The sequence below is a fragment of the Arachis ipaensis genome, chromosome B9, assembly GCF_059453495.1.
Source record: "Arachis ipaensis isolate K30076 ecotype BB chromosome B9, ASM5945349v1, whole genome shotgun sequence".
Classification (NCBI taxonomy): Eukaryota; Viridiplantae; Streptophyta; class Magnoliopsida; order Fabales; family Fabaceae; genus Arachis; species Arachis ipaensis.
The window spans coordinates 4,253,440-4,270,099 of NC_142444.1; the positions used below are offsets into that span (position 1 = coordinate 4,253,440).

The window sequence follows — 16,660 nt, forward strand, 5'->3', positions numbered from 1 at the left end:
AATTGAAAATTTTGCGAAACTATAGGGACTAACAGAGTAATTAAACCAAAATAGAATTATAGAAATCTTAACAACCACTTTAGCAAAGACCCATCTAAAAAAATAATTTAACAAAAATATTATTCGTACACAAAAATCAGCTATTACAATCTGTTACCAATGTATTTATATATAAATATATATGTGGTTTAATTTATTTTTAATGTATATTTATATTCTAACATATATTTTATACTGATGGCTAATTTTGATGATTAATTTTAGTGTATATATAACATAATCCATAATTTAAATACATAAATAAGAGAAGTATTCAAATGCAACTAATATCTTAAAATAATAAACATGTTCCACTTTTTATTTAGAAATTACTTGGATAGAAGATATTTAGGAGGATAGTATTACACGATTAAATATTTGTGTAAAACAAATTTTGGACAAAGAGTTTATTGAAATTAAATAAAAAATAATAATTTAGTTTATAATGGAACATATATTTTAAGTTAATACTAAGAGTTTAATTTTGATACGTCAACAGTATAAAATATTTTATAGTTTATATTCAAATTAAATGAAAAATAATAATTTAGTTTATAATGGAACATATATTTTAAGTTAATACTAAGAGTTTAATTTTGATTCGTTAACAGTTTAAAACATTTTATAATTTATACAATCATTCGATTACATCTGTTTTTTTTTTTAATAAACATTTACAAAGTCAATGTACAAAATAATTATTTTTACTAATGTATCATTATGTGATTAGATTCACACGTAAAACTATTTAATATTGACAATGCATCAAAATTAAATTTTAATATTAAATAAACATCGAGTTTGATAAAATCAATATCATTAATTCTATATTGAATTTTGCTTTAGAACAATAACCACCAAGTCGTAACATACATCTTTTTACAAAATTTTAACACATTTTTAGATTATTTTGTGTCAATTATGTGATGTTTAATTTCCTATTTAAAAGATGAAAACTCTTTCAAAAAATAAAATTTTATTTATTTTATATATTAATATGAACAATAAACCGATGAAAAAAAATGTAAAACTATAAAGCATGAATATGAGACATGAGACATGACACCATATAAGAATGAAGAGAGTACTTTTTAGGATAAAACAATTAAGTACTCTCTTCTAAATAAAAAATACTCTCTTCATTTATAAGGATGCCAAATACATAATGTTGTTCCCCAAAAAATGTCAAAAAGAAATTTTGCTTCTTTACATACTATCCTGTAGATTGAATGCCATCTACTGCTTTCCTGCACTACTGCTGTCTGCTTCATTATAGAGACTTTACAAATCAGCATTAAAATTGTTGACAATTTTTTCTTGTGATATTCAATTAATCATTATTTGCAGCCTCAATCCTTATGTTGGTAACTAGCAATGTCAGCAGCAGAGGTACCAATATAGTCATAATGTTCAACACAGCGCGATCCTCGTAAGAGGACTGTATACGGAAGTGCAATCAGATGATCCTGCAAGAGTGTCTCAAAATCTGGAAAGTCATGGACATTGATTCCAATAAATGGAACCAGAACATCTGTCAATTTCTTAGCTTCCTGAATCAAAATCTCACGATCAGCAATAATGGGGTTACTCCACTTGGCTAAAACCATAAAGAATGAATCAGACATTAGCAGGTCTGGAAGTTGGGGATCAAGCTCTTCCCTGTCTTTAATAACTCTCTCCGTCTTTCTGGATCCTCATATGGCTTCTCGTCTTGCTCGTTATCCTGTTCGTTGGAAGGGAATTCTGGATATAACCCTTCTTCTTCAGAAGAGCCCTTTATTATTTAAATCATTTTTTTATTTGTAATTTTTGTTATATAGTGAGAGTACATAATGAGTACAGCGTAATATCTCAACAAATATTATTTATATAGTAGGAGTACATAAGGAGTACATAGTATATAAGGGATAATACCCCTCAAAGCTGGTTGCTTGCCGATGAGGGCAATATTTTTGCCAATTCCCAACACATCCTCATCACTTATTTAATGTGAAATCACTTTGTCAAGAAGCAATAGTTCAAATGGCATAGTCTCTCCATACTCAATTAAGAGGTCGTGGGTTTGAGTTTCTATATCTTCGATTAAAAAAAAATACAAATCACTTTTTTTTTGTAGCACGAATGTCAACAGAAAATCTTATTAATATAAAACTATATATATATATATATATATATATATATTGCGCTGCACTTGATTGAAAAGTTTGAACCCGATTTAGTGGATCCACTGGTTTATTGTCACTCAGCTTGTGCCCTAGCAACAAGCCTACAATTATTGGGAGTCAAACATTATATTATTCAAAATCTTCTTGATTGGTTTCAGATTGTGGATGGGAACATACAAATCCAAATATGCAAGTGGAGTTTTTAGATTAATTATTTATTTATTTCTGCTTCTATAGCCATTGCACGTTTCTCTTTTCATTTTATCATAATCAAGTTAAAGTAGTTTGTATGTGTATACCAAAAAAATAATCATCAAAAGGACTCTAATGTTTAAGATATTAATCTTCATATGTATATAGTTGAATTTACGATTTTTTATTTTAAAAAGTTATTTATTTAACAACCTAAATTGAAATACAGAAATTTATGTGTGTGTGAGTGTGCGTTTTTTTTTTTGGCCAAGTGGTATTTACTCTTCGGATATATTCCCATTGTTTAATCTCAAATCAGTGGCTAGCTACTTTAAAAATAAATAAATAAATAAATAAATGTAATAATATCATTACTAAATTAATATATAAAAGAGAATAAATTAATAAAAAAATCTCATTTTAATTTAACAGTCTCCAATTTGTTTTTTGGATTTATTAAAAGATTAATTAGTATATCTAAAAATGTGTTTAAACTTTAAATATATAATTTTTTTAATGAACTTAACAAAATTTAGTTCACGTATATTACAATTAAATCATATACTAATTTGAATATGAATGAATTACTGTAAAAAAAAAAATAAGTATATATCCTGCTAACAAATAAATCCTTCTAAAAATTATGTTTTGGAAGAAAATACTACTTCTTAAGATTAAAACATCAATTATATTCATTTTTATTTCACTTGATATTTAAGAAAAGATATTAGAATGTTTTTTAGACCGTCTATATTATTATCATATCCAAATTAAAGTTTAATTTTGATGCATTGTTAGTGTAAAGTATTTTATATAGTTATTTTAAATGATTATTCACGCAGTCAATGTAAAAGATAGTTATTTTTATTGATGTGACATTACGTAATTAAATATACGTGTAAAACTACTTTACTGATATAATAAGATAATAGAAATAGAATCAAAAGAAATGATAAATATGTATTAAAGTTGCTGTGTTTAAGTTATTTTTCCATGATACAAGAGTCGTCATATTTATAGGAATATTACCAACTAATTTTATAAATATTCTATCTACTAATGACTGGTAATTACTAACTTAATTCTTAACTACTAACAACTCTAATAATATTTTAATATTTTCCACAAGCTGGTGAATGGAAAATATCAATAATTCTATCTTGAATAAGTTTTGATGAGATGGTTGAAGAAGAGGCGGCACCTGTAACGCGAGAAGAAGAAAAAGACAAAGAAAGAGAGAGGTGCGGCGTGAGCCGTAATTCTGATCATGACAAAAAAGAGGAACAAAGTTTTTGTTCTGGTTAGGAGAAGATGTGAGCGGCTTGTGGTAACGCAGAAGAAACTATGTGTGCAGCGCGGTGACGCATAGAAAAAAAAGGGAAAGAGGATAGTGGCGGCAAAGCTGGGGCTGCTGTCGAATGCTAGTGGTTTTTGGTCCGTTGAACTTGAAAAGATGAAACGGAGAAGATGGACTTATAGTTAAAGTGAGGAAACATAAAAAACAGATGCAAAGAAAAATAACAACAACACAAAGAAAAAATAACTTTGCGAAAGAAAACAAAGTAGTTTTACGAAAAAAATATATTATATCCTAAATAAAGAATAAAAAATAAAAAATATATATTAAAATTATATCTATACCAATATATAAAGCCAATACCAGAGTTTGGTGTCCAATTTTTATAGACATCATTTACTCTCAAATAATTTATTCTACAAATCAAATTTATGGACAAAATAGTAATAATACATTTTTGTTTCTTAATTAAAAAAAGTCATCAACCCACAAAAGAGTTAAATAACTGCTGCAATCGTGAGGAAATTAAATAACTGCTCCACTTACAAATATGTCGTCTGGCTGTTGTCGATTCTTTTTTCTGTGTTTTGCTATATTTTGGTTCTGACATGCATTTATTAAGAAAGGGAGAATTCAGCAAATTAATAATTACGTGCAAATGATCGCCATATGATTTGATAAGGGAGTTGATACAATTCATACGCCAACTCCATTGTTAAACACAGGTATCTATATTCTACCTTTTGAAAATATAGAAATCGAGACGATAATGGTCCAAATAACAGGTATAAATAGTAGGTATTTTATATTCATGGTTTATTTTATTTTTGAGTACTAATTTTTAATTTTTAAAATAAAATTCAAAGACAACATCCTCAAAATAAAATTCAAAGACAACATCTTCAATAATATCCACCTTCTCCTCTTTTCAACATCCTCAATTGTATTGCCTCCATCGTCATCCATCCGTTGCAGTTACAAATTTAATTTGGCTTCACGCATAACTTCCACTGACATTTTTTTTTTCTTCAATTTACTTATTGTTAAACTATATTTTTAGTCATTCTTCTATTCTTTTAATTCATTTCCAATATTTTAGGTAAAAAATAGTTCTATCTTTTTTTGATCAATTTGATGTAAAAGAATTGTTTTTTTTTATCTTATTAATTTGATGTAAAAAAAATATTTTTTTATCTAATATGTGTTCTTATTTTTGTTTATATGTCTTTATCTATAGAATGAGGAAATTTTATAAATATTTTGTTAACTTTTTAGATTGCTTTGCAATAATATATATTTAATTTTTTAGATTATTGATTACAGTACATAAATATTTTTTCTAAAATAAAATAAAATTATTAATTTTGTCTATCACAGTATCATTTATCTTACATATTGGACCGTACTAATGTATAATAAACTATACAAATGTATAATGGGAATAAGAAAAATTTGGTATCCAATTTTTTCTTCCTATTTTATCTCTGTTTATTTGTTTGTTAAACAATGAATTTAATATAATAAATTGTTACTACGTCCTCCATATTTTTTATTCTTTTTTTATCAAATAAAGAATTTACCCACAATAAAGTATCAAACTGATTCAACCCACGACATATTTTAAAACTGAAAAAAACTGACGCTACTCAATTTAAAAACTAACTCCCTTCCACCATCAGTCATACTTAACCCTTAATTAAATTAAATTACTCTTTCACTTTAAAAAAATGCTGACGGAATTGCTAATAAATAAAAAAAATGGACGAGAATGAATATAAATATTTTCACATTCTTCACTGTCTTCATATTTTATGGTTTAATTCTATGTTAATTTAGTTTCTACTTTTCTGTATTTTTCTTCAATACCCTCGCCTCCATCATCTTCCATTGCCTTCAGTTGCAAATTTTGGACGATTTTACAGCGGTTATTGCTTTCACGAGCATAACATCCACTTATATTTTTTTTGTTCTCTTTAATTTACTTATCTAATCTATATTTTCAATAATTCCTCTGTCTTTTTAATTTATTCTAAATTTTTTACATATAAAAATAGTACTATGTCTCCTTTTTTTAATCAATTTAATGTAAAAAGAAACAATTTTTTTTATCTTATCAATTTGATATGTATTTTTATTTTTTGATATATCTTTACCTATTAACGAATGAATGAAGAAAAGTCCCATAAATATTTGGTTAATTTATTTTTTTTAATTGCTTTGTAATATTTTTTATTTTCTAAAATATTGATTATGTAAAGTATTATTTATATTTGATATTTGAGTACATAAATATTTACTTTAAAACTAAATTAAATTATTAATTTTATCTACTATAATATTATTTATTTTGAATATTGGCCAATTTATTTGAGTGGCATATATATAAGACGCGAGTATTGAATTTGATATTTAATTATATAGAGTACTTGATTTAACATTTATTAATTTCTAAATTATATTGTAAAAAAATAATTAATTTAATATTATTTATTTGTCACATGGTTAACATATAAAAGATACAAAAAAAATCTACACCTACCAATAGTAGAATAAAAAATTCTCACGCAAATATTTTATTAATTTCTTTTTTTTATTTGTAATCTATTTTATATTGGATAATATTTTTTTATTGATTATTAGTTTGACATATAATACAATAAATGTAGTAATATAAGAACTTTGTTAATTAATTTTTCAAATAATATGGCGATCTAATATAAAAAATTTATTAATTAATTTTGTTAATTTCTTTTTTATTTTTAATCTATTTTATATTAAATAATATTATTTTGGTAATTTAAATTTTAAATAATGAAATAGTGAATTTTGTAAATAATGTTTCTAAATATTATTATCATTATTTTTTGAACTATATTTTTTTTGATAATATATATACCTCTTTATTATGTGCTTTCATAATTTAATATTTTAAAAAAAAATTTGTAGTAATTTTAATTTTAATAAAATATAATATAAATAAGGTCACGTTAATATTAAAATAAAAATATTTATCTAATAAATTTAAAAAATAAATAATATATTAACAAAAAATAAAATTAATTTCTTAAAAATAATAAAAAAAAGCGGCTGAACAGGCACGTTAGTGCCTGTTGAGCCGCTAGTTATACATAATACAAGAATCACACTATTTATAGAAATATTTTAAATTAATCTCATAAATATTTTATCTATTAGCTATTAGTTATTACTAATTTAATTTCTAACTGCTAACAACTTTATCTAACAATATTTTAATGTGATAGTGCATCAATTAAATTCATCACAATTATTATACATTGATGAAGTGCTAAAATTAAAATAAGTTATCCTAGTATTGGAGCACGTTCATTCCTTTCATGTGAGTTGTGAATTGTGACCACTAATGAATTCAATCATTTTGATTTATTTTTGTGGTATATATTCTTCATCAATCATTCAAAAGATATAGATTTGCAGCTTCTAAGCTTAGCGGATATTTTCTTGCCATCTTCATTTGTAAATGTTTTGTGTGTTAAGCTGTTAAGAAGAAATTTTTCGTGGGAAAAAAAAAAAAAACTTTTGAAGTCTGTAACGTACTCAAATATATTGAGAAAATTAAAATATTTTATTTTTATTTATTTAACTAATATTCTAATTCAATTATATTATTATTATTATTATGTGAAAACACTCTACTGACCTGGGAAAAATAAATTATCTTTTTGTGGGGGTCATGAATTAAATTGGGCAGCTGTAATATTGATAGGTGCGTCTATAATTAGAAGTCCACTTTGTATGTACAATTGACCTACCCTTTACAATGTTCACATTTAATAGTGTCACCAATCTTTAATTACAAAATAGAATATGAATAAAAGATCAACTATATGGTTAGCCAACTTCGGAAAAGGCATCAATCAGAGAGAAAATAATAATAAAAAAATGCCTCATGGTTCACGACACAAGATTGTTTATTGTCTATGATCCTTCATCATAGGCCAATTTCAAAGGTTTATTTGTTTGCTATGCAAATCCCTTACACCGCTTTCACATTATGTTCACACTTCACACTGCCTATTTAATTATTTTGTTGATTTACAAAACATATAATTTATTTTATACAACTAATAATTTAAATGAGGGAAGAGTAGAGAGATTCATACTAGTAAATATCTTTGTTCAATCTCAATGTGTAATGAGATTTACGTCTAATTTTCATCACAATAATAACGAAATTTTACTATATCAAATTTAAAATTATAATTATCAATGTCAAAATTAATACAAAGATAAATTCAACTAAATCAGTTCTACTCTAAGACAAATGAAGTAATAATTTCGTGATTCACAAACTAACACCAAGACCAAATCAAATTACTAAGACCAAACAAAATCAAAGACAAATTGAATCTAAAACTAATAAGTTATCTTTTCTTCTTAGTTAATGACTTTTCATTGATAAACTTTTTCTAATAATTTCTCAATAAATTATCCGGCTTTTTTTTAGTACTAAGAAAACTCAAAATTAAATATCAAATACAAACCAAAATGAAAAAAAAAAGACATTCAATAGTGTAGTATTTAATTTCTGAATGTTCTCCTTAATGCTCATCAAACTTTGTTCTTCTTCTTATAGCAAAAACGATTCTTTTGCTAACCGTTGCAGCTGATCAATTCCACATTTAAGACATGATTATTTTCTTCCTATAAGCAGCAACTTTCCTTTTCTTATTTTTTTCATGTTTCCTTATATATATCCAAATATAATCAAATTATTGCATTGATAATTCATTATTAGCTCATAATTGTTATGATTATTGTTTTTTTTTTCTATTCTTAGCAGCAATAATCTTTTTACTCTTGATGATTAATTCTTTCTAAATCTAACCAATTCAGCATTCATACTAAGGTTAATCCTAAAATTTTATGGCACAAACAATCAATCCATAAATTAGAATCAATTTTTAATCAAATAATTAAATAATTATCATCACAATAAATAATATATTTTTTTAAATTTAACAAAATAAATTAAATTATATATTTATATACAAATACACAAATATATTAATATGTTAATTTTAATAGCTGATTTTGATATACAAATAGTATTTTTGATATTTATTAGGTGGACTTTTTAAATAGAAAACATAATTTTCTATGTATACTATTATACATGCATGCACATGTGCACTGTGTGGAGATTATATATATATATTCGAAGAGAGCTTAAGCATGATAACCAGTTAACCACAGCTATCTTAGTACCGAAATTCAGTGTGTGGTTGAACTAAAGAGATTCATCTTCGTTTTGATATATATAAGAAAGTTCTAAAATTTCGAATGAGTTCTTTTATAAAAATTAGTTATTGCTATTACCTAAAGAATTTAATTTGATGTATTAGAGAAAAGGACAAATAGGTCCTGACTTTTTTATATGCACATATTTAAATTTTTGAGGATTTAAAAATATATTTAAGTTGTTGACCTTTTTAAAATCTAGACATATTGATTATACATGAGAGTATTTTTAAAATTGAACAAATGAGACTCAAGGATCGATATACCCAGATTTTGAAGAGGTGAGGGACTTAAATATATTTTTAAACCCTCAGGGACTTAAATGTTTGCAAACCAAAAAGTCAGGCATCTATTTGTCCTTTTCTTGATGTATAATATGTTAAAATAATTTTATATATATATTTAATTAAATAATATTATATAAATAAAAGTTTTTTAAAAAATAAATATAGTTAAACCATTATATAAATATTTTATATATTAAAATTAAATTCTTTTGTAAAAGGTTAACCACCAAAAACGTCTTCAAATTATTTAAACACTGACAAAAATACACCCGAATTTTACTACCGACAAAAACGCATTTAAATAATTTAAAAATAATACCCAACAGTAAATATATATTTTTAAAAAATGCCTTAGAGGTTAAATTTTGATGTGATTTTTTACAATCATAATTAAAAAAAGAGATATTATTATTCTTATAATTGGATGATTTTTGTCTAAGTATATATTTTTTGTGATTTTTTAAAAGTATTATTAGTTGTTAATAAAAAAATTAATAAAAAAATTACAAAAAAATATATACTCAACGAAAAATCACCAAATTTTAAGGATAATAATATCTCATTTTTTAATCATGTTTATAAAAAATTGCATCGAAATTCAATGTCTAATGTATTTTTTGATAAATATATATTTAATGTTAGATAATCTTGCAAAAAAAAAACTAACATTAAATATGTATTTCTCAAAAAATACATTAGACATTGAATTTTGATGCAATTTCTTGCAACCATGATTAGAGAAATAAAATATTACTATTCTTTAAATTTGATAATTTTTTGTTAAGTATATATTATTTTGTGATTTTTAAAAGTATTATTAGTTATTAACAAAAAAAATTATAAAAAAATATATACTTAACGAAAAATCACCCATTTTTATGTATAATAATATCTTACTTTTATAATCATGCTTACAAAAAATTGCATCAAAATTCAATTTCTAAGATATTTTTTGAAAATATATATTTATTGTTGGGTATTGTTGTTATGTTTTTAAATTATTTGAAGGCATTCTGCATTTTTGTCGATAGTAAAATTCGAGTGTATTTTTGTCAGCATTTAAATAATTTAGGAGTATTTTTTGTGGTTAATCCTTTGTAAAATATATAAAACAAAATATAAAAATCATTAATACTTACAAAATATAATTTTTTTGGACATATTTTTTTTTTGGTGACTGGACATATTATTTTATTTCGGTCAAGAATGATTTCCTTTTTAACATAACAAAGTTATAAAGTTAAAATTTCAACTTGACTCTTTTCTATTTTCTTCGGCACCAGTGTATTGTGTAAGTTTCAATTATCAAAAATCAAGAATCAAGATGGAATCCCAAGACAGTTATTAACTTATTATAGAGATTCACTAGAAACCTATAACAGAATCTATTTGGTGGTTTGGTGAGAGAAGGATCCATGATATTCCATTCCCTTCTTCTCAACAAACCCTTTTCTTCAACCATTCACACTCACACCCACTCAAACCTTCTGAAACTCTGCAATCTTTCCAATACTCTTTTCCAAACTAAGCAAGTTCACGCCTTTGCCCTCATCCATGGCTTCCTCCCTCACAGCATCTCCCTCTGCGCCTCCCTCATACTCCAATACGCCACCTTTGGTAACCTCACTGCTTCCCTCCTTCTCTTCCAGCGAACCTCTCTGCACTCCCGCAGCGCCTTCCTCTGGAACACTCTCATTCGCGCAAACTCCATTGCTCGAGTGTTTGACGGGTTTCACACTTACAACCGAATGGTTCGTGCTGGAGTTAAGCCTGATGATCACACCTTTCCATTTGTCCTAAAGTGTTGTTCTGATTTCGAGCGGGTTGAGAAAGGTAAAGAGGTTCATGGGGTTGTCTTTAAGCTTGGTTTTGATAGGGATGTCTTTGTTGGGAATACCCTTTTGATGTTTTATGGTAATTGTGGGTTTTTCGCTGATGCCATGAAGGTGTTTGATGAAATGCCTGAGAGGGATAAGGTGTCTTGGAACACTGTTATTGGGTTGTGTTCTCTGAATGGGTTCTATTATAAGGCGCTCTGGTTTCTCAGAGAGATGGTTGCGGAGGCGTCGGGGTTTAAACCGGATTTAGTTACCGTTGTTAGTGTGTTGCCTATTTGTGCGGAGACTGAGGACGAGGTGATGGCAAGACTAGTGCATTGTTATGCTTTGAAGGTTGGTTTGGTGGGTTGTCATGTGAAGATTGGGAATGCTTTGGTTGATGCTTATGGGAAATGTGGGAACGAGAAAGCTTCCAAGCGGGTTTTTGATGAAATGGACGACAGAAATGTGGTTTCTTGGAATGCTGTCATGACAAGTTTTTCTTTTAGAGGTCTCTACAAAGATGCTTTTCATGTATTTAGGTTGATGATTGAAGCAGGAATGTTACCAAACTCTGTGACGGTTTCTAGCATGCTGCCTGTGTTAACAGAATTAGGACTTCTCAGGTTGGGAAGGGAAGTCCATGGGTTGTGTTTAAGATTTGGTATTGAGTCTGATATTTTTATTGCTAACTCATTGATAGATATGTATGCAAAATCAGGATATTCTGGTGTAGCATCGGCCGTATTCAACAAAATGATAGATAGAAACACTGTATCTTGGAATGCCATGGTTGCAAATTTTGCTCAAAACAGGCTTGAATTTGCAGCCATAGAGTTAGTGAGGCGAATGCAAGCAAATGGAGAAACCCCAAACACTGTCACCTTCACAAATGTTCTTCCAGCCTGTGGAAGATTACGTTTCCTGCATGTTGGAAAAGAGATTCATGCCAAAATTATTCGGATGGGATGGTTTTCTGATTTGTTTGTCTCTAATGCTCTTACAGACATGTACTCAAAATGCGGACACTTACACCTTGCTCGAAATGTCTTTAATATTTCTATCAAGGATGAAGTTTCATACAATATGCTGATTATGGGCTATTCCCAAACAAGTGACTGCTTAGAGTCCCTGAATTTGTTCTCAGAAATGATACTCTCTGGCATGGTGCCTGATATTGTTTCATTCATGGGTGCCATATCTGCTTGTGCGAATCTGGCTTCCATAAAGCAAGGGAAAGAGATCCATGGTCTGCTGGTGAGACAGCATTTTCACACACATCTTTTTGTGGCAAATTCACTCTTGGATTTGTATACCAAATGTGGACGAATAGATCTTGCTAGCAAGGTATTTGACTCTATCGAATACAAGGATACAGTCTCTTGGAATACTATGATTTTAGGGTATGGTATGCTGGGTGAGCTTGACACTGCAATCAACCTCTTTGAGGCAATGAAGGAAGATGGTGTGGATTATGATTCAGTGTCCTTTATCGCAGTTTTGTCAGCTTGCAGTCATGGGGGTTTAATTGAGAAGGGGAGGAAGTACTTTATAATGATGCAGGATCTTAATATTGAACCAACACAAATGCACTATGCATGTATGGTTGATCTCCTTGGAAGAGCTGGGCTAATGGAAGAAGCTGCAGACCTTATTAGAGGCCTTTCCATCGAAGCAGATGCTAATATTTGGGGTGCAATGCTCGGCGCATGCCGGATACATGGAAATGTAGAATTGGGGTGCTGGGCTGCTGAGCATCTTTTTGAGTTGAAGCCTCAGCACTGTGGCTACTATATTCTGCTTTCAAATATGTATGCAGAAGCTGAAAGATGGGACGAGGCAAACAAAGTTAGGGAATTGATGAAGTCAAGGGGAGCTAAAAAAAATCCTGGTTGCAGTTGGGTTCAAATTGGAGATCAAGTGCATGCATTTCTAGTTGGTGAGAAAATAGAGAGCTTGGATAATGGCTTCTTGCTATCAGAATGTTGTTAAAAGTAAATCTTGTTATGAAAGAGGAGCCTAGGAAACCTCTTGCTGTATTATTCCGTCAACAATCATATTATTATTAGGACCAACTCTTGTGTTGTGTTGAAGAAGGTTCCAAGACTGAGAAGAAGGTTCTGGAATTTCTGCCACCAAAGGATTAAAAGGAATTGAGGAAGATCCAAGCACATATGGAGCACAGAGCATAAGGGATCAAAGAAGATGACTACTATTAAGAACCTAGTTAAAAAAAATCTAGTAAAACTACAGAAATTACCAGAACAATTAAACCTTGATAATCAACACAAGTGATCATTTTTGTTGCAAGTTGTAACCATAATGGAAATTGGATACCTTGTTATACATACCAGGATTTCTAAATTCAATTAATGGAAGATCTTCATCATTTGAACCATTTCCTCTAGTTTCTTTAGATTCTTGATCAGCTGTAGGTCCGTAAAGCCAGCTACAAACAAGGTAATACACTATGTTAATGGCACTCAGCATCACAAGAACCCAATAGTACTTGTCATAGCGACCCTTGTTGATATTATCCGAAATCCAACCTTCCCTTCCACCCCTAGAAGTAACCTTCTCCACAATTCTGAATACCAAAGAAGATAACACGTATCCTGCAGCCATGCCAAGTCCGAAAAGGGACGAAGCGATGCTTGACATACTCTTGGGGAATTCAGTGTAATAGAACTCATTTTGGCCTATTACATTGAATGCTTCAGCTATGCCACCCAAGCAGAGTTGAGGAAAAAGCCACATTGCAGACATATTCAACACTGCATTAGGATTATTCATATATCCTTCCCTGATAGCTCTATTTCGCCGTAAAGTCTCAACAATTGCACTGGTTACCAAGTGAAGAAAAGAGAAAAACAATCCTAGTCCCATTCTATTCTTGGCACTGATCCTAACTTGTTTGCCTCTAAGCTTTGTTGCTAGAGGAATAACAATGCGATCATATAGAGCTATCCACAAGAATATTGTAAATATCATTATCACACTCAAAGAACCTGCTGGAACTTGGAAGTTTTGAGTGATATATCTGTTCAGTGATTTAGCTTGCAGCAATCCAAATGAGCCTCCAATGTTAAGCGACATCATGATCCCGGTCGACCACAGGGGAATAACTTTGATGATGGCTTTTAGTTCTTCTACTTCATCTATTGTCGAGGCTGATCCATCTGAGGCTAAATCTTTTTCAGGGTCTTTGATGAAGCAAGCTTTATTCAGAAACCTTCAAAACAAAGACATGCCAGAAGAGTTTTACTATTATTTCATACATGGAATGAGCTAAAGAAAACAACAATGATAATGTGAGAATTTGATTTGATTTGATTTGATTCAACCTTAGTTTATCAGTTGGAACAAGAAGATCAGAGTCCTTCTTTTGAAGGTACATTCCGGTCGAGTTCCTGGCTGGTAATCTAAGCTTCCTGTTCTTATAGGCAGCTACGGTTACTCGTGCAAAGCCAGTGAGCAAGCTGCCATGTGTTTTGTGCTTAATGTAAAGAGGAGAAGCAAGGAAGAAGAAGAAAGTGGACAAGAACATGAGTGCTGCAGGAACACCAAAACCCAGTTTCCATCCAAGATGATCTTGGATATATACTATTCCGGTGAAGGCAATTATGACTGAAATAGCTGATGAAGCATAATACCAGCTGAAGTATATTTCTAAGGCCCTTTGGTTATTGGGGTTATCTTTGCTATTCACTTGGTCTGCTCCAAATGCTAGGGAGCATTGAAGGCCACCATTTCCAAATGCCATGAGAGCAAGGGAAGAGATTAGTATTGCCATTTGCATAGTTGTTGCTGATTTGCATGTTTCAGTTGCAGGATCACAAGGAGGAGGCCGTGCCGCGGGGATCATGGCTGTTAGCCACAAAAGTGCCATTCCCTGAAACCAAAGGGGACAAGAAAAAGAAAAAGTTGAATCCCAATTGGACTAGTTATTCCTTTGCCTAATTTGAATGTAACAATGTAAATGATCTCTTCAAAAACCAGGCTTAGAAAGTGAAAATTTTATTTAAATTGTTTATTTTGTCATCATAATGAATTGTTTCATTGTAAACATTATATATAATAGGACACAATAGTATCGTTTAATTCATGTAACCGACTCCACCTAGTGGGATAAAGTTTTGTTGTTATCGTTGTAATGAATTGTTTCATGAAAGAATGCTTCAAGGTAGCTTATTCACCCCTATATGTATTACAATTTGAAGATCACATAGTTGTGAAATTCATAATTGATATTTGTAACTTCATAATTCAGCTAATGCATAATTGCAATGTAAATTCATCATATCAAAAGAAAACAAAATTGTGATGTAAATTCCTTTTGAAGATATGCACTGCACCTTGATACTATAAGCAGAAAGTAAAATCAATAACTAGAGTCAAACAACTACATCATTGATATGCAATAGACTAATAGAACAACCCACACAGTTTTAATTTCTAAACTAAACTGACACTAATGAAATTGAATACAATCCTATAACATCATCTACTAATTCAATCCAAATAACAGAGTTAAACTCTTGACAGAATTGAATTCAATTCTATTACAACTGAAAATGAAGTCTTACCAGAAAAGTGATGATAGAACCGAAACCAACAGCAAGGAAGCGACCCAGATAAGAATCAGCAATGAAAGCACCAATGAGAGGGGTGAAATTGGTGGTAGCAACTGATAATAACAGAATCATGTTGGCTTTTGCTAAATGGAGATTGTAGCTTCCCATCAAATACAACACCATGTTTGGCAATAACCCCAAAGTTGCTACCCTTGCAAGTGCTTCATTTGCTGCCAACAAGGTTATATATACAGAATTAAATAACTTTGATAATTATATATATAACCCATTATATCAAAACTAAGTGTGAATTAACCAAACCTATGATGAAGGGCATGGTGGCAATTCCACCTTTACCCCTTATGAGTTGGGGATGGGAACCCATCTTCCCTTGAGCTGAAGAACAAAGCTCCACTTCCTCTTTCACCATTGATGAGTTAATTTAAAGCAAGAGACACTTACTCACAAATTTAAAGGAGGAAAGAAAACTCAAAGATTTAAAGTGTTAAGGTTAAGGTTGAGATCTTCTGGAGCATACATAGAAAAATCATGAACTGTGTGTGTGTCTCCCTTCAAAGTTCAAACATTAATATTATTGTTAAATCCTAGGAGGTCTGTTGAATTTTTTATTATTTATTTTTTTGAGGTGTGATTAGCGAGTTTATGCACCTGTACTAATATTTCTTATTTCACATGTGAATATCATACTGTAAAAATTCAGGTGCACTCGACTTTACGTCAAGTTGATAACTGAGAGCTCGACTTTACGTCAAGTTGATAGCTGAGAGCGGTTAAATGATTTGACTGATTTGACTAAATTTTCATCTAACGGCTCTTAACCATCAATTTCATGTGAAATTGACTGCAAATAAGTTTTCACCATATCATATATCAATTTTTTTTTTTCAATTATTGCTTGCTAGCATTGAAACACCATTCACTTATAAGTCAATGGACATATACTTAGCTTTGACAATTATATGTTCTATTTCTAGCATTTTACCATTAT

At 29.4% G+C, this 16,660-nt stretch overlaps 1 protein-coding gene and 1 pseudogene across 3 annotated transcripts; one reads left to right on the forward strand and one right to left on the reverse strand.

The window, feature by feature from the left end:
• Positions 1–10,422: 10,422 nt before the first annotated feature.
• Positions 10,423–16,301, reverse strand: LOC107618417 (protein NRT1/ PTR FAMILY 1.2-like). Its single transcript, XM_016320474.3, has 5 exons — positions 15,973–16,301; positions 15,664–15,881; positions 14,422–14,969; positions 13,429–14,309; positions 10,423–13,206 (listed from the first exon to the last, which is right to left on the reverse strand). The coding sequence occupies exons 1-5, from the start codon at positions 16,079–16,081 to the stop codon at positions 13,097–13,099; spliced, it is 1,866 nt and encodes a 621-aa protein (XP_016175960.1). The 5' UTR covers positions 16,082–16,301; the 3' UTR covers positions 10,423–13,096.
• Positions 10,676–15,276, forward strand: LOC148543560 (pentatricopeptide repeat-containing protein DOT4, chloroplastic pseudogene; annotated as a pseudogene). 2 transcript variants are annotated; one of them, XR_015899954.1, is made up of 2 exons: positions 10,960–11,093; positions 11,207–13,474. The product of XR_015899954.1 is annotated as a pentatricopeptide repeat-containing protein DOT4, chloroplastic pseudogene, transcript variant X2 (transcript). The 2 variants fall into 2 exon arrangements; XR_015899953.1 differs by having other exon boundaries at positions 10,676–15,276.
• Positions 16,302–16,660: the final 359 nt, after the last annotated feature.

What these genes read in the sequence shown, in the direction of transcription:
- LOC107618417 (XM_016320474.3), bottom strand. Translation starts at nt 16,081, where the DNA reads ATGGTGAAAGAGGAAGTGGAGCTTTGTTCTTCAGCTCAAGGGAAGATG. An exon ending in CACCATGCCCTTCATCATAG is followed by an intron (nt 15,882 to 15,972) that starts GTTTGGTTAATT and finishes CCTTGTTGGCAG; the next exon opens with CAAATGAAGCACTTGCAAGG. An exon ending in GTTCTATCATCACTTTTCTG is followed by an intron (nt 14,970 to 15,663) that starts GTAAGACTTCAT and finishes CTTTGGTTTCAG; the next exon opens with GGAATGGCACTTTTGTGGCT.